The sequence below is a fragment of the Alexandromys fortis genome, unplaced genomic scaffold, assembly GCF_014885135.2.
Source record: "Alexandromys fortis isolate MF-2015 unplaced genomic scaffold, M_Fortis_MF-2015_v1.1 scaffold_218, whole genome shotgun sequence".
NCBI classification, from domain to species: domain Eukaryota; kingdom Metazoa; phylum Chordata; class Mammalia; order Rodentia; family Cricetidae; genus Alexandromys; species Alexandromys fortis.
The window spans coordinates 475,653-494,081 of NW_026068112.1; the positions used below are offsets into that span (position 1 = coordinate 475,653).

The 18,429-nt window shown below is 47.5% G+C and overlaps 1 protein-coding gene across 3 annotated transcripts in view; it reads right to left on the reverse strand.

Annotated features, from left to right (window-relative positions):
• Positions 1-11,704, reverse strand: part of Anp32e (acidic nuclear phosphoprotein 32 family member E) — a 16,576-nt gene extending 4,872 nt beyond the window's left edge. The window contains exons 1-5 of one of the 3 annotated variants that reach the window (XM_050124603.1): positions 11,344-11,700; positions 8,431-8,580; positions 7,903-8,025; positions 6,696-6,861; positions 5,893-6,023 (exon numbers count right to left, since the gene is read on the reverse strand). In XM_050124603.1, coding sequence (XP_049980560.1) covers positions 5,893-6,023; positions 6,696-6,861; positions 7,903-8,025; positions 8,431-8,580; positions 11,344-11,397 — 624 coding nt within the window. In that variant the 5' untranslated portion in view covers positions 11,398-11,700. Of the gene's footprint in view, positions 1-5,856; positions 6,024-6,695; positions 6,862-7,902; positions 8,026-8,430; positions 8,581-11,343 lie in introns of those variants that run through there. The other 2 variants (XM_050124602.1, XM_050124604.1) reach the window with 2 other exon arrangements.
• Between the last annotated feature and the right edge of the window lie 6,725 nt (positions 11,705-18,429).

Consider the following 18,429-nt stretch of genomic DNA (forward strand, 5'->3'; position numbering starts at 1 on the left):
AATAATATATTTGCATATATTACCAACTGAGTCATCTGCCCATCCCCTTGATCTTTTCAAAATTTTATTTAACTTTATTTTATGTGCATTGGTGTGAAGGTGTCAGATCCCCTGGATCTGTAACTGGAGTTACAGACAGTTATGAGCCACCATATGGTTCTTGGGAACTGAACTCAGGTCCTCTGGAAGAACAGCCAGTGCTTTTAACCACGGAGCCATCTCTCCAGCCCAATTTTTTTTAAATAAAAGACTGTTTGACCATGAACATTCTAATTATTGATATATGCTAACTTCCTCAGACTTCTTAATATATGTAAGATGGTTTTCTCCTTTCTAAAACATGTATTATTGTTGTGTGTACATACTACTGTTGTACATGCCGCGTGGGGACGTGCCACGGAACACGTGTGGAAGTGAGCAGACAACTCGGGAGTCATTCCTCTCCTTCCACTTCTCCGTAGGATCCAGGGATTGAACTCGGGCCCCAGGCCTGCACAGCAAGTGCCTTTACCAATGAAGCCATCACTGGCCCATTCTCTACTTTTTAAAATAATTCCAACCTCCAACTGGGTCTCTTCTTCTAGTTTTACACCCTCTTCTACCGTCAGTTACTCTTGTAATTTTATGCTGCCACAGACTCAGAACAGAGCATCAGACGTGAACACGCAAGACACAACGTCTAATTCCAACACGAAATGAATACTCTCTGACACAAACAGGCTCGGAAGACTTTCATTACTTATATTTTGACTGCTCAGAGCCTTTTGCACTTACTGTTGTGATCTTAGCTATGCTACAAATATTTAAGCATCAGACAGATTTGGTACTAAGTATCTAAAAAACAACCAGCCAAGCCTCTCTCCATCTTACGACTACACAAGCTTACTGCTCTTCAGGTATATATATTATATACAATCTAATTTATTATATACAACAGAGCCATGTGTGGTAGTGCACACGTGCAGCTCTATAGGTGGGATGACTGTAAGTTCAAGGCCAGCCTGGGCTACAGAGCTAGACTATCTCAAACCCATTTGAGGGACGGGCTGGGGAGATGCCCGCACACTATGAAGACCTGAGTGAGCTCAGATTGCCAAGTGCCACCCACATAAAAGGTGACATAATGGTGAATGCCTACACTCGTGGCGCAGGGGAACATAAGCAGTCAGATCCTGGGCCTGCTAGCCAGCCAGTCTTACTAAGTTCCAAGTTCAGCCCCAAATGTAAGCAGTGAATGTTTAGTAGTTAACAGTGCTTGAAGGCTGGGCAAAGAGGCAGGTCTTTAATCCCAGCTAGTCAGGAGAGGGTCACCTTAGAGTTCAAGGACACCTTAGAGGTGAGTTCAAGGACAGTCCAGTCTACCTAATGAATTCTAGGTCACCCAGTGTTACAGAGAGAAACCCTACCTCAAAAAACAAACAAACAAACCCGACCTAGAACAGAGATTAGATTCCCAGACCCACATAAAGCTGGCTACAGTAGTGTCCACCTGCAGTCCTGGTTTTCCTACTGGAGAGATGAGAGATGGCAGAGAGAACCCCCCAGTGTGTGGGTCAGCAAGCATGGCAAACACAGTAAGCAGAGACTATCTCAGACTGAAGCTGAGGATGGATAACAAAAGTTGACCTGTGACCTCTGCATTTATGTCATTGCCCACACGCCTGTGAACACTCACAAAAACAGAAACGTGCATACAAAACACACACACACACTTAAAAAAGGGGGGGGGGGCTGAAGAGATGGCTTAAAGTTAAGAGCACTGGCTGCTCTTCCAAAGGTCCTGAGTTCAATTCCCAGCAACCACATGGTGGCTCACAGCCATCTGTAATGAGATCTGGCGCCCTCTTCTGGCCTGCAGGCAGACATGCGGGCAGAACAGTGTACATAATGCATAAAAGAAAAAAAAATCTTTAAAAAACAAATCAATAGGGGCTGGAGAGATGGCTCAGAGGTTAAGAGCATTGCCTGCTCTTCCAAAGGTCCTGAGTTCAATTCCCAGCAACCACATGGTGGCTCACAACCATCTGTAATGAGGTCTGGTGCCCTCTTCTGGCCTGCAGGCATACACACAGAATATTGTATACATAATAAATAAATAAATAAATAAATAAATAAATAATCAATCAATCAATCAATAGTCAAGGCACATGCATTTAACTCCAGCAGAAGCAGAAGGAACTCTGAGTCTGAGGCCAGCTTGGTCTACAGGGAGAGTTCCAGGACAGTCAGGGCTGTTACACAGAGAAACCCTGTCTTAAAAAGTCAAACAAACAAAAATGAAGACAGAAAGGCAGTGAGACAGGGTCCTGCATCCTAGACTGATTTACGCCTTGCAACACAACAGAGAATGAGCCTGCACGTCTTCTCCTCGGTTCATTCCCCGAGTAACAGTGCACAGCATCACCTCCAGGGACCCAGTCCCCTACAGGACCAAAGGGACAGTGGGGCAGGACACTCCACGAAGTGGACCTTAAGAAAAACCAGGGACTCTGTTCTCTTAAACTAAAGGAAATGAAAAGGGGAAGGAAGTATGGAGGAGAGGGACAGAAAGGGAAAGAAAAGGGACAGAAAGGGAAAGGAAGAGCAGGAGAAAAAGAGACAAAAAAGAAAAGGGAGGGGAGGGAGAGGAAGGGTAAGGAAAAATAGGGACAGAAAGGGGAAAGAGGAAAGGAAGTAGGTAGAGGCATTTTAAACATCTTAAAGATGCAAAAATAATAGCCATTTGTAATTTAAAAAAAAAAAAAAACACTTGACAGACTAGCCACATCAATGCTTCAGGAAAGCACAGACATAAAGCACTATCTGAATTTTATTTAAACAAAATTTACTTGGTCTGTTTTGTTGATGTTGCTGTTTGTTTTTTCGGTCTGAAGTTTTAAGGCATTTTAAAAGTCATCCTTTGATGTCTCAATAAAGCTTCAGCATTTAGCAGAAAGTCACTCGCTGCTGTGATGACCTTTGCCTTGTTAGTGGGAACTGCTTCCTGACTCACATATGAACGGTATTCCTAATGGACAAAAAGTCCCCATATTCCTAATGGACAAAAAGTCCTCGATACATATTAATCCCTTTCCTCTGAAGAACAGCTAAAATGGGAAGAAATACAAGGCTCAAATAAAAAACAGCTAACCAGGGGTCTTGGGATTGTAACTTGATTGGGAGGATGCTTGCCTAGCATGCAAGAAGCCTTTGGTTAGATCCCCGGGACCACATAAACCCAGTCGTGGTCAGGCAGAGACAGGAGCATCCCTGAGTTCCAGGACAACGCAGAGAAACCCTGTCCCAAAAACAAACTAACATAAGTAAATAAAGGTGTAACGGAATGTGCCAGGTGTTGACCTATAATCCCAGCCCTTGCGAAGCTTAGCAGGATGACCATTAGTTCAAAGACAGTCTAAGTTACACAGTAAGACCCCATCTTAAAAGGCAAAAATAACCACCTGGAAAGAGGACCTGGGTGCTGCTCCTAGCACTTTCTGTGATTCCAGCTCCAAGGGATCCTATGCCCTCTCTGGCCTCTATGGGTACCATTCACACACAGACATACATGCACACAAAATACTCATACATAAATAATAATACGTTTTAAAGGAAAAAACACAATGCATAATCAAACACACCTTTCCCTTCTCATTTATTTTGAGCACCAGTGGCCTCTGGTGCTCTCCCACACTGAGCTCCTAAAAACAAGAACTCTGGTTTGTGGGCTCGTTGGTTCCTCTGTAGCCTAGGCTATCCCGGGGCACACGAGGTAGCCTACGATATCATTAAACTCCTGCAGCCCTGCCGCCTCACCCTCCCAGAGTGATGCTCATGAGCTACCCCTCACCTAGCTAAGCCAAAACTTCATTTCTGAACCCCTAAACAATCCCATCCAGAATGAAAATGTTCCTGGCCTTGCACTAACTTAATGCTATGTATATTTCCGAAATTTCTAATCTATGTTTGGCTATATCATTTTGAGTTAACATTCCCCAACATTCAGTGTAGTCATCCCACAGCTGGCTGAAAGTAACTTTTAAGGCAGGAGTGAATGTCTGTGCGATCCCAGAAGCAGAGGTAAGGGGACTGCAACAATTTCAGTGGCAGCCTGGGGTGCAGAATAAAAAAATATACCCCCCACATACACTACAAAAGTACTTTTGGTCTTTCGAAATGTCTTTCTGTATCTTTGGCTGTCTTGGAACTTGCTCTGTAGACCAAACTGGCCTCAAAACTCAGAGATCCACCTGCCTCTGCCTCCAAAGTACTGGGATTAAAGCCATGTGCCACCGGCATCTGGCTCAAAATGTAACTTTTAAAGTACTTCCTACTTATATTTAAGAGTATATCTATTACTGACAGAGAACATACAAGGCCAAATGCAAATAAAACGAAACCAGGAGACTCTTATTTTACCAAACAGACATGAGAAACAGCCAAGCTATCTGTCTGCTGGAGGAAACTACAAAGGCTCCCCTATAAATTAAGATGCTTAAACGAGTTTTGTTCTTCATGCCTGTGTAGTTTCCGACTTACAAAGCCCCAAACAAGTTTAAGGCCTCGTTTTTGTACATTCATTTCAAATTTAAAAATAGTATCAGAAGGGCTGGAGAGATGGCTCAGAGGATAAGAGCATTGCCTGCTCTTCCAAAGGTCCTGAGTTCAATTCCCGGCAACCACATGGTGGCTCACAACCATCTGTAATGAGGTCTGGTGCCCTCTTCTGGCAGACATACACACAGACAGAATATTGTATAATAAATAAATAAATAGATAAATAAATAAATATATCAGAAAAAAATAAGAACCATTCACCAGATATTGTCTACATAACCATCATTACATTAAATGAGAGATAGCTCAGCGGCTAAGAGCACTGGTTGTTCTTCCAGAGGACCCGGGTTCAATTCCCAGCACCCACATGACAGCTAACAACTGTCTATAACTCCAGTTTCTGGGGATCTGATACCTTCACACCAATCCACATAAAATAAAGTTAAATAAATTATAAAAAAAAAAAAACCCTACAGCTAATGAAGCATGCTTTGGTGGCAACAGGGGCATTATAGCACTCACGAGGGCAAGTAATGGCCATATACGCATAATATAAAGGGGCACTGAGATGTCACTGAGGACAGCCAGGGACACACACAGAAACCCGGTCTTTAAAATAAAAAAGGATGAGGAGGAGAAAAGCAGCTGCAAGATGCAGGGCACCAAGCTCTGCAGGAAGACATCTTGGGTCTCTGAAGTGTCTGTCACGTGTCAACCAGGGTACAGACTCAGACACTCACAAATGTTTCCACCACCCCACGCCACAGAGGGCAGAACCAATTTGAGGGACACCTGGGATATAAACAGCAACAAGCAATGGAGTCCTTATAGAACCACTATGAGATTCAGCTAAGTCTACACCTTTCTGAGGCCCAAGTCAGAGAAGGCAACTTTGCCTTTTCCTTTTCTCTCTTTGGATGCTGGTCAGAACAAATAAGCTTTTTCTGATAATTCAGGTTTCCATACTCCTTCTCTTAAGACCCCTTTCCTGCCACGTGACTGCTTGTCCAACATGCGTCTGACCTCTGCACCAGTTTTTACACCATGGTGGTTTGGTTTGGCTTTCTTCTCCCGTCCACTATCCTCTGGCAGCTGCTTTCCTACCCTGGGAATTTTTAATAAAACTGTCCTTGAGCTAAAAAGCAAAATCAAAACCAACAAGTGTCCATGGCTGTCATACACTATGGAGCACCCAGCAGGAAGCTGAGAGAGAAGACGGACAGACCTTACCCACAGGTTAGGAACCAACTCAAGACTCACCCTTCAGCCCTCTGCCTATTCCCAAACCATCGTCAGGGCAAACACCAAGTTTCCAATCACCTGAATTTCTTCTTTCATTAAGTATGAGAGGCCCACCTCCTCTTCTCCCTCTCCCGCTTCTGAACCTGCTTCCTCCTCATCTTCCTCCTCCTCTTCCTCCTCCTCTTCATACCCTTCAGGTGGACCAGCTTCATCTTCCTCCTCATCATCCTCATCTTCATCTCCATCTTTAAGAGACATTTTGAAAGATAAGCAGATGGCTGGTCAAATGCTTCTGCCTGGCATGCAGGCCCTCCTCACCCTGCCCAATCATCTCAACACCGTCAGCCAATGGGGAGAGGATTTCAAATGTTCCCACTCCTTTTAAAGAAACACATTCTGGCCAGGCAATGGTGAGTACTCGGGAGGCAGAGGTAAGTGGATCTCTGAGTTCAAGGCCAGCCTGGTCTATACAGTGAGTTCCAGGACAGCCAGGGCAACTCAGAGAAACCCTGTCAGAAAAACAAAACAAAAATCAGGGAAAAAAAACAAACAAAAACCCCCAAACCTTCTGTTTCATAGCACCATTACTAATCACCTAAGAAGTACCTTTTCTAGGACTGGGGACCCGGTCCAGCATGTACCTGTCATGTGACTCCACCCCCAGCACCACAAAAGATAAGCATCTTCCTTAACCCAGGTAATTACTGAGATAGATTTTCATACACTATATGGCACTGAAGTTGGTTTTACTTTGTTGCCACTTCAAAGCTTGCTTGTTGCCAAGCAAGGTGGCGCACACCTTTAATCCCAGCACTAAGAGGCAGATGCAGGTGGATCTCTGAGTTTGAGGCCAATCTGATCAACACAGTGAGTTCCAGAACAGCAAGAGTTAGGTCTCAAAAAGAAGAAACCATTACCCTCCTCGTCCTCCTCTTCCGAGTCGGGGGCCTCGTTGTCCTCCTGGTCGAATCCATCTAAGTAGGTGATCTGCTGCAGCAGCTCGAAAATGCTTTCTCGGTAGTCCTCCAGGTTTGTGATCTCACAGTTAAACAAGTCGAGACTTTTCAAATTCTTAAGATTTTGCTGAAAAAGTAAAGTTAAAGGTTACAATCAAGATTTTAAATACTATGTTCTTCTATTTTAATGAAAGATCTGAAAAACACACACGAATGTTTTTTGCATTTTTAATGCTCTGTAAGGGTCATTCTGCCACGCACAGCCAGCTCTAATGATCTGTCACCACTACACCTTCAGAGTCTTTTCTTACAGCTTGGTTTCTTCAGTGTCTATAAGGCATTTTTGCTGACAGAATCTGTGCACAAAGAGGCAGCACCATGCCTCAACCGGGCCCGGTAGGAGATCAGATAGGAGCTGAAGGCCAACTGGGTCTACGAAGACCACGCCTCTCCAAAGAGCAACAGGTGGCACAACCACGTGATGGTCACCTTAACCAGCACCCACGCTCCTTTCCAATAGTTTAACCTCACACCATCTTATTTTGTTAAAGACAGGTCTCACTCCGCAGCCTAAGCTGACCCTGCGCTCTCAATCCCTTTAGCCTCCCATAACTGGGATCCGGGCAGACACCACCACATCAAGCCCAACACTCTGAAAAACCTAAGGACAGCCAGGAGGATCTCGAGACAGGGTTTCTCTGTGTAGCTTTAGAACCTGTCCTGGAACTCACCCTGTAGACCAGGCTGGCCTTGAACTCAGAGAGGTCAGTCTGCCTCTGCCTCCCAAGTACTAGGATTAAAGGCATGCGCCATCACAGCCTAGCTTGAGGCCTTTGTTTTTAAGAATGAGTTTAACTCTGCACCTGCAGCCCAGGCTCCAACTCAGGGTCACCCTTCCTGTGCCTCAGTGCTGAGAGCCATCTTAATTCAGAAAGAAGGCAGGTGGATCACTGTGAATTCGAGGTCAGCCTGGGCTAGGGCTGTTACACAGGGAAACCCTCTCAAAAAACCAAGAAAAAAAAAAAAAAAGAATAACTATCTGTTAAGACGTATCTCAGAAAACTCCAGACCTAAACAGAGATCAATAAAATAAAGTATGAACAAACCTCAGATAAATCAATCTAAAATTAATCCCAAAATCAAGTCCAGAGACAATTATTTCACTTACCAGAGCTTCTACTGTACTGAGATCTTTGATTTTGTTTCCGCTCAGATTGAGGTAGGTAAGATTTGGACATTTCTCTGCCAGGACTTCCAAGCCTCCAGATATTATATTGTCGCTGAGTTCCAACTACATATACCACACGGAGAGAAAACAAAGAAGGACGCAGCCTGAGGACCTTTAAGCGCACATCAGTTTGAAGAGCCCCGTCAATCTCTCTGCCCTCAACAGTTCCCGTCTACCCACAGAGATCAGAACCCAGTGCAACAGCTCCACTGTGGCTCCACTGGTGTTTGCCTGCATGTGTGTGAAGGTGCTGAAGCCTTGGAACTGGAGTCACAGCTGCGACTGGGAATCGTGTGCTGGGAACTGATCCCAGGTCATGTCTCCAGGCCCCTTCCCTTTTCTTATCCCTAGGAACTTAAAGATTTCTTATTGCAGGTAAAATAGTCATTTTGCTTGAGTGAGACCTCGATATACGCCCCAGCATAAAAACCATGGTGTCCTCGAACTACTACTCCCAACTCAACTCACCTTTCGAAGTTTATTCAAGCTGGGAAGCCGGGCCAAGGAACTCAATTCCACGTTGGCCATACTAAGAAACTCCAGTTCTTTAAAGGTGTCATTGAGGCCTTCGATCTCCCCATTGACACACAAGCAATTATCAAGGACTAACTCTGTCACCTGTTAGAGGAAACAGATCGATAATTAGTTTGCACAGCAACAGACCTGTGTCTGAGCAATCTAAACACATGAATATCAAAATCTTAGTCCCAGCACTCCGGAGCCGAATCAGGCGGATCTCCGTGAGTTCCAAGCCAACCAGGTCTACATAGTGAGTTCCATAACAACCAAAGCTACAGAACAGAGAAAGACCCTGTTTAAAACAAACACCACCAAACGGACACACCAGCCCCTACACTGGGTGCACTGCATGAGGCTGGAGTCTCAGCTACTTAGGAGAGAAGGGGGAAGGGCCACTTGAGCCATGGAGTCCATAACCAGCCTGGGAACATATCTTCTCCTCACCCATGTTCCTGTATGCAACCCGCACGCAACTCACTGAGTCACTTTAAAAAAAAAAAAAAGGTAAGGCATGACCGTGATTACAGCACACTATATGCACATACATGAAAAGTAGGAAACACTATGTAATTAGCATGTATGAATAAATCTTGTTCGATTTATGAAACTGGAGATGGCTCAGGTTAAGAGCGGCTTTTCCATAGGTCCTGAGTTCAATTCCCAGCAACCACATGGTGGCTCACAACCATCTGTATTGTAAGGAGATCCGATGCCCCCTTCTGGTGTGCAGGCACACATGCTGTATATATAACAAATGTAAGATTTAGTTATCACTGTAGGCAGTCCTTCACAGCGGAACCTGAACAAGTGCAGTGCCCGCTTCGAATCACTGGGGCGGAAAACCAACTGAAGAAGGGCCTGATGAAATGTGTGTTAGCAAGAGCCTCACCACCCTGACCTGTACCTCCACAAAGAGAGGACTCCTGAGCTATAGCAGGAAGTGTCTAACACTTTCAGGTTAAACCTCTGTATATTTGGCTACAGATGTCTATCTATCAATCTTATTTTGGTTTCAAGGTACATTTAAAAAAAAAAAAAAAACGGACTTGCAAGCCAGGCGGTGGTGGCGCACGCCTTTAATCCCAGCACTCGGGAGGCAGAGGCAGGCGGATCTCTGTGAATTCGAGGCCAGCCTGGTCTACAGAGCTAGTTCCAGGACAGGAACCCAGGATTACATGCCGGGATTAAGAGCTCAGCAAGACGGTTTGTAGCTCTGGCTCAGAACCTAGTTCTTTCACCAGAATAAGCCGTTCACTGCCTTGAGGTTCCTATTTGTTAGTTTGGATTCTAAAACAATGCAACCCAGTTTACAAGTTTTCCCAAGGAGAAAGTAAACAAACAGGACGCTTTATAAACTGTCCACGCAGTGGGCGGTGGTTAATCCCAGCACTTAGGAGGCAGAGGCAGGTGTATTTCTGAGTTAGAGGCCAGCATGGTCTATAGAACAAGTTTCAGGAAAGCCAGAGCTACATGGAGAAGCCCTGTCTTAAAAAGCCAAAAAACGGCCGGGCAATGGTGGCGCATGCCTTTAATCCCAGCACTCGGGAGGCAGAGGAAGGCGGATCTCTGAGTTCGAGACCAGCCTGGTCTACAAAGCTAGTTCCAGGACAGGCTCCAAAGCCACAGAGAAACCCTGTCTCGAAAAACCAAAAAAAAAAAAAAAAGCCAAAAACGTAAATGAAAATAAAGTTATCTATATAAACCCATTACTACACCACAGCATCGTGCAGCAATGCTCCCAATTGGGAGGTGAAAGCGTGGGGGAAAGGCCCATTTTTGTACCCTAAAGCTTCTGAGAAACTGCTTGTTTTGCCTTGTCTGACAGAGTCCCACTTGCAGCCATCCTCGTACCTCGGCCTCCAAGGGCTGGGAATTACAGATGATATACAGAATTAGATATTAATCACTACGTCCCGCTGATGACAGCATTTCAACTTTGAGCTATTCTAGAATCTTCTAATAAGCTGTACAAAACTTCTATTCGCCCAGAGATAACCCTTACAGCAACAATGTTTCCTCCACCTCGCTCTCGGCTAAAGTCAGAGCAGCCCGCAAACCGGCCACCGAAAAGAACAGGGCTCCGGCACGGGAGGCTCGGCCAGATAACCGCGAAAGCCGGGCAGACCGGCGCCTTTGCTCGGGCGTCATGGGACCACCGTAGCGCGGATCCCTTGTCCCTCGACTTCACGCGGCCGGGAACCAGCGAGCCCCGGGCGCCGTCCCCGCCCGTCGCGGCCCAAGCTCCAGGCCCGTGAACCTGGCGGGAAGGAAGCGCAAGGGAATCCGACGACCGAGGGCTCGGCGGCGACGCCACCCGGGGGTCCCACTCGGGGCCCCCTCCCGACGGCCGCACGGAGCACTGCGCGGCTCGCACGAGCCACGGGCTTGCGTAGAGGTCCGCGCGCCACGAGGATCGCGGCCGGCGCCGTCGGGTCCCGGGACCCCGCCGCCCGCGAGTGGGCATCGCCGGAGGGAGAGCGGGGTGCAGATCGGCCCGAGACCCACGCCCGGGGCCGCGGCCGGCCGAGTGGCGGCACCGCGGGAAAGTTCCACCAACTTCGCAGGTGACGAAGGGCCGAGGGTCGCGCCCACGCCGCCCGCCCCCGCGAGGCCGGGGCCGCCCGACTGCGGGGACGCCGAGGGGCTGAGCCCCCGCGCGCTCACGAAAATGCCCCTAGAAACTTAAGCCCTTCGCCATTTTAAGCACAAGAGCCTGGTGATTTAAAACTTAAAATAAACACCCAGCCCCCACCCCGAGTGGGGGCGCGTTTCCCAGCCCGCCCCGCGCAGCCACCCGGACCCCCGAAGCCCACCCCTCACGACACAGGGCGGGAGGGGGAGGTGGGGGCTGAGTCATCTCACCTCCTCCGGGGCTCTGTTCTTCAACTCCAGGTTAATCTTCTTCTTCATCTCCATGTCCTCCTCCTTTCCCCTCGCGCGCCCGCCCCACTGCCCCCAACCCTAAAAAACCTCTAAAGGTCTGGAGATGAATGAAAAGAGACGCAAAGACGGACGCCCACTACCACCGGGGTGTGGGGGAGAAAGAAAAGAATAGCAAATGGAGTCCGACGACTTGGGACGAACTCGGCTGCCCCCACCTTCTAGTCCACACACCCGCGCGCGCACACACGGGCACGCACACACATTCACACACAGAGACACGCGCGCGCCCGCAGTTCCTTCCCCTTCAATGGCTGCTGCGAGACTGAGCCTCCATGACACGGCACCGCCAACCCCCTGGCCTACACTCCGCCCACCTCCCGACGGCATTGGCCGAGGCTTCAGTGTCGCGCGGTCCTATTGGGCTAGAGGACTGCCCGTCCGTCTTTGGGGGGGCCCTGGACCAGAAACTCCGCGTCTATTGGCCCTGAGCAAGCGCGCAGTTAATTCCGATAGGCCCGGGAGGATGTACGTCCCGGAGAAATGATTTTGAATCCCAGTCGCCCCCCTCCTTTTCTTTGTGTGATTGGCGCGCTTTCCCTCGGTGGTGGGACGGTTTGGGTGTCTGTTGGGTTTGTTTTTGTTTGTTTGGGGGGTTTTCTGGCTTCAGGGTTAAGGGAAGGGAAAAGGCGACGCCGGCGCCCCCGGGTTGTAAGGGGGTCGCTCAACACACCGCACTCCAGAGCTTGTGGTGGTCCCAAAGCACAAGCTCGGCTGTGTCGCTGCGGTGTGAGCTAGGGACACCTCCCCGTCTCCAACCGCCCCTGCGTGCTGTACAACCAGAGCGTGATAAAGGAGGTATTTTAACTTCCACTCTAAAAGGCGGAGCGACTCTGAAATCAGTTGAGTTTAGCACGTTGACTCAGAAACCTTTAAATAAAACTGACCTGGAGGAGTTGATACCGAGGTCATTTGTCGCTGGTAAAAAGTTGGGACATTAGAGGAAAAGCAACACGGGCCTAAAGAAAACACGATTCCCAGAAAACCCACAGCAAGACCTCTCCTTTCCAACTTCCCTTTGTAAGTTGCCTACAGAAATCTTGTACTTAAAATGTTCTTGTAAAGTGAGGGGCTGGAGAGACGTGTCCTCTTGCAGAGAACCCTGGTTCCGTACCTTCATGATAGCGCACAATTATCCATAACGACAGTTCCAGGGAATTCAGTAGCCTCTTGACCTCCACAGGCTCCAGGCACAGATGTGCGTGTACAAACATTCAGGCAAATCACTCAAATACATTTTTAAATAATTCTAGTTAATGTCTCTGCAAGATCCGGCATAATAGTACAGTCTTTAACCACAGACCTCTGAAGGGAGAGGAATGTCTGCCTGCTATACATGAGTTCCAGGCCAGCCTCTGGCCCAAAGCAAAAACTAAAAGACCTAAGTAAAATATGAGTGGGTGCCTGGCCGTGGCAATGCCTTTAATTCTAGCGGGGGAGGGGGAAGGGATTTGGGCTAGCAGATCTCAGTGAGTTGGTGGCCAGCCTGATGTACACAGTCAAGCCTACAAAAGAAACCCTGTCTCAGGGGAGGTAGGAGGGGAATGAGTGGGTTAAGAGTTATTTTTTTAAGATTACTTTTTCTCTCCTTCCTGCCTGGGATGATGTGATCAGCTCCTTCCAGTTCCTGCCATTATGTCCTGTGCCTAGTGAGCCTAGAACTGTGACCTAAAATACATCCTTTCTCCCTTGAAAAGATTATTTTTCTCTTTTTGGGGACGGGGATCCCAGATAGGGTTTCTGTGTAGCCCTGGCTGTCTTGGAACTCACAGAGATCTGCCTGCCTCTGCCTCCCAAGTGCTGGATTTAAAGGCGTGCACCACCACCTCCTGGCTATTTTTTTTTTTTTCATAAAGTTCTCAACTGTTCTTAGTTCTGGCTATATTCTGCCACATTTCTTTAAAACCCGGATGACGTGGGCAAGTGAGTGAATTAGCTTACATCTCCCAGTTTCAGTTTCCCGGCCGAGAGACCTTTGGGTCTCCAGCAGACTCTTCACCACTCCGCTCCTACCCCCACCCAGGCACAGGAACAGACAAATAGGCTGACTTTTAGTAACAAATAGCATAAGTGGTAAAATGTCACCTCGCCTCTAAGGACATCCGAAGTTACTTAGATTTCAATGCCAACAATGCTAAAGGAAGCCAACTATGAAAACAACCAAAATACACTGCAAGGGCAGAGTGTCAGCCTGGTGGTGCACTCCTTTAATCCCAGCACTCCGGAGGCAGGGGAAGGCAGGGCTTTATGAGTTTAAGGATAGTCTAGCTACATAGGGAGTTCCAAGTCAGCTGAAGCTGCTGAAGATAGAGAGAAACCATATCTCGAAAGAGAGAGAGAGAGAGAGAGAGAGAGAGAGAGAGAGAGAGAGAGAGAACACATTTTGGGACTATATCCTGAATTCTGATCCCACCGATAGCTGAGCATGGGGGAGGGTAGCAGCCCAAGAGCCCAAGAGGACTTGCCTTAAAGGAGAGAAAAACGTGACTGAGGGAGGAGAGGGAGAGGGAGGAAAGAGTTGTCTACTAAAGGAACAGGAAGGGAAACAGAATGAGTGGTATATGGGAGCTGAACAAGAGACAGAAGAGAAAGCAGAGGCAGCTCTGTGACCTTGAGGTCAGCTTGGCCTGCACAGTTCCAGGCCAGCCGGGGCTGCATAGACCCTGCCTCAAGAAGAAGAAGAAGAGGTGGAGGAGAAGAAAGGGTGGACTGCTTCAGACAATGCCTTCAACCTGCCAGCAAGAAGGAGCCCTGGGAGATTATTAAACTCCTGGGCCTGCAGATGCCTCCGGGTAAAGACACCTGCCACCAAGCCTATCAACCTGAGTCGCCCTGGAAACCCCACGGTGGGAGGAAAGAACTGACCCCGAAAGTTGTTCTCTGACTCCCACATTCATGCTATGGTACATGCATAGTCACACGTGCGCATGCGTGCGCACACACATAAATAATAAACAAACGTTAAAATAGAAAGTTGAAGTCCACACGTCTTTAGTCTTTACCGTTCAAAACCTAAGCTCATCTTCAGCCACTGATTTTCTTACTGACCTTCAGATCAGGAATGTAAACTCTCAGCTGCTCCAGACCTGTGCCTGCCCGTCCTCCCGATGCCAACACTCTGCCCTGATGCTCTTAGACTCACCCTCTGAGACTGTAAGCAAGCCCCAGTTAGATGCTTTCTTCTATAAGTTGCCTTGGTAGACTGTATAGTGTCTTTTTTTTCCCTTTTTTCTTTTCCGTAGACCAGGCTGACCTCAAACTCACAGAGATCCACCTGCCTCTGCCTCCAGCATGCTGGGATTAAAGTGTGCCCCCACCGCTCCGGCTTGAGTGGTATCATCGTATGTACTGGGATCCCTGACTGAGTAAAAGGGAGAAAGCCAGCTAACAGCCACATCCATATCTCTCTGAGATCCGTTTAAGATTTAAGTATTAAATCTTTTTTTAAAGCAAGGCCTTGAGGTATGACATTTAAGCGTGGCTGCTGGCCTCCACACATGTGCACATGCATGCTTGCATCATAGCATGCACACAGCACACGCACTGAAGCAAGAATGAGCCTTAAAAGCTCTCATATAAGCCGGGCGGTGGTGGCGCACGCCTTTAATCCCAGCACCCGGGAGGCAGAGGCAGGCGGATCTCTGAGTTCCAGACCAGCCTGGTCTACAAGAGCTAGTTCCAGGACAGGCTCCAAAACCACAGAGAAACCCTGTCTCGAAAAACCAAAAAAAAAAAAGCTCTCATACACAGCGGGTGGGGATGGCAAACCTGATAGTCAGTCAATCAGTGATAAAGTAGAGCAAATTCCCGGTGCCCAGCAACACGAATGAACACTAAGTTTAAGAAGCCACATCCAAAGGATGTATAATTTGATCCATAAGATGTACTGAGAAAGCCAAAATTACCGGGTCAGAAACAGTCGTTACCAAGGGATGCGTGTGGGAAGAGGAGTTAGCCACAAAGGGCACAGGGGACTTATTGCGGGGGCGGTGGTGACGAGCCTGTTCTGTATCTTGATTATGGGGTAGTTGCCCAATGGATTTGTCAAAACTCATGGACGCGTACTCAAAAGAGAGTGATTTTACTGCATATAAATTATACCTCCTTAAGCCTGACGTAACTTTTTTTTCACTGTGCAATGTTAAAGGGAAAACTGCAGTACCCACTGAGAGTCCACTTCCAGGCAACAACTGGACACGTGTATAACTATATATGCGTGAGAGTGTCTAACTGTTGCTGGTCCGGGGTACAAACTGAAAATGCCTTAGTCCAAACACAAAGGAGGGGTGAGATATCAGCCTGGGGCTGGGGGTGCAGTTAGGTGGGAGAGCATGTACTTAGCGTGCAAAAGGCCTGGAATTCAGTCCATAGCGCCAAACCTCAATAGGCCCATGTTGTTACTTACCTTTTTTCTTCCTTAGCCTCTCACGTGACAAGCAACCCCCTAGCACTGTCCTCAAACCTACACTTTACAGGGTCTCTCAAAGTCAGGGTTTCTACTGCTGCGACAAAACACCGCGAAAAGCAAGTTGGGGAGGAAAAGTTTCTTGGCTTACACTTCTGCACTGCAGTCCATCATTAAAGGAAGCCAGGACGGACCTCACAAGGGGCAAGAGCCTCAGGCGGGAGCTGAGGCAGAGGCCCCAGAGGAGTGCTGTTAACTGGTTTGCTCCTCCCAGCTTGCCCAACCTGCTTTCTTACAGAACTCCTGCTCAGAGAAGGACCACCCACAATGGGCTGGGCTCTCCTAAATTAACCACTAATTAAGAAAATGCCCTACACTTTTGCCTACAGCCCCTTTTTTGTTTTGTTTAGTTTTGTCTTTTTTTTGTTTTGTTTTGTTTTGTTTTTAATGACAGGGTTTCTCTGTAGCTTTGGAGCCTGTACCGGAACTAGCTCTTGTAGACCAGGCTGGTCTCGAACTCACAGAGATCCTCCTGCCTCTGCCTCCCTAGTGCTGGGATTAAAGGCGTGTGCCACCATAGCCAGGCTTGTTTACTTACTTTCTTATCTATCTATTTGGTAGTCCAGGGTGGTCCTGAACTCATGATCCTCTTGCTGCTAACTCCCAAGTGCTAGGAATCCAAACCTGGACCCCAATGCCTGAGTTTTCATTCTTAAAGTCTTCAACTTTTCCAAATTGAGTGTTACTTGAAATTTTTATTTTATTTTATTAAAGAATTTACTTTTTCATGCCAGGCAGTGGTGGTATACACGCTTAATCCCAGCACTCGGGACACAGAGGCAGATCTCTGTGAGTTCAACACCAGCCTACTTAACAGAGCAAGTTTCTGGACAGCCAGGACTGTTAGATGGGGAAACCCAGGCCCAGCAGTGGTGACGCACACCTTTAATCACATCACTTGGGAGGCAGAGGCAGGCGGATCTCTGTGAGTTTGAGGCCAGCCTGGGCTACAAGAGCTAGTTACAAGAAAGACTCCAAAGCTACAGAGAAATCCTGTAAAACAAACAAACAAAAAAAAAGACAAAAAAACAAAAATAAGTAAACAAACAAACAAAAGTATTGGGTCCAGGAATTGGAGAGTTGGCTCGGTGGTTAAGAGTTTAGGCTGCTCTTCCAGAGGTCCTGGGTTCAATTCCCATCACCTACATGGCAGCTCCCAACTTTGTGTAATTCCACTTGCAGGGGATCTGACACCCTCACACAGATAAATGTATACATAAAAATTAATAAATAAGGCCCGGCGGTGGTGGTGGCACAGGCCTTTAATCCCAGCACTCAGGAGGCAGAGGCAGGCAGATCTCTGTGAGTTTGAAGCCAGCCTGGTCTACAAGAACTGGTACACAGGGAAACCCTGCCTGTCTCGAAAAACCAAAAAAAAATTTAATTAATTAGTTAATTAAATGTTTAAAAAAAAGTATTGGTTCCTCACTGTCCCCTCTACAGTACGAAGAGCTTAAAGATGGCCTATTGAAACCAGGCAGTTGGTGGTGCGTGCCTTTAATCCCAGCACTCAGGAGGCAGAGGCAGGTGGCTCTCAGTGAGTTTGAGGCCAGCTTGGTCTATAGTGGGTTCTTGGACATCCAGACAGGCTACACAGAGAAAAAAAAAAAAAGATGGCCTGTTGACAGAGCCACAGGGATAAATAACCTAATATGCAATGACTTCTGCGATACCAAATCTGACTGAGCAGCCTGACCAGGGAATCCCATAGAAACAGGAAGGGGGCTGGAGAGATGGCTCAGTGGTTAAGAGCACTGATTACTCTTCCTAGAGGTCCTGAGTTCAATTCCTAGCAGCCTCATGGTGGCTCACAACCATCTGTACTGAGATCTGGTGCCCTCTTCTGGCTTACAGGCAGACCGAACACATTTTTTAGAAAATGTAAGACAGAAACAGGAAGACAGAAGGCATCCTCACCAACAGTTTGACTGGATGCAAAGAAATCCTCAGTGAGCAGAGAGAATCTATATCCGAGCTGACTGTGACTGCACAGTGGCAGGGTCATGGTGCCAACATACAATAGTTACTGAGGGCAAAACTGGGAGAGCCTTGGTTTGTGTGGTTTTGCTGAGACAGGATTTTACCATGGAGTTCCAGCTGACTTGAAAGTCACAGATATCCACCTGCCTTTGCCGAGTGCCAGGATTAAAAGTCATATTCTACCACCCGTGTTGAGTTTTGGTCTTGGGAGGGAATTGGGCCCAGAATGGGTCAGAAGAGGTGGACTGAAAAAGAAAGCATACTGGTCCAGATGCAGTGGTATATAACTCTAACCCCAGCACGTGGGAGGCCGGGGCAGGCAGAGCTCTGTGAGTTCGAGGCCAGTCTGGGCTACAGAGTAGTGAGTTCCAGGACAGCCAGAGCTACATAGTGAGCCCTTGTCTCAGAAAAAAAAAAAAATAAAAGAAATAAAAGAAACAAGTTTTTTAAAAAGGAAAGAAGGACAGAAAGAAAAAAAAGAAAGAAAGGAAAGAAGAAGGAAGAAGACATACCCAATGGCAAAGTACTGGAGAGAGTCTGGATTCCAGCTGCCAGGCCAACAG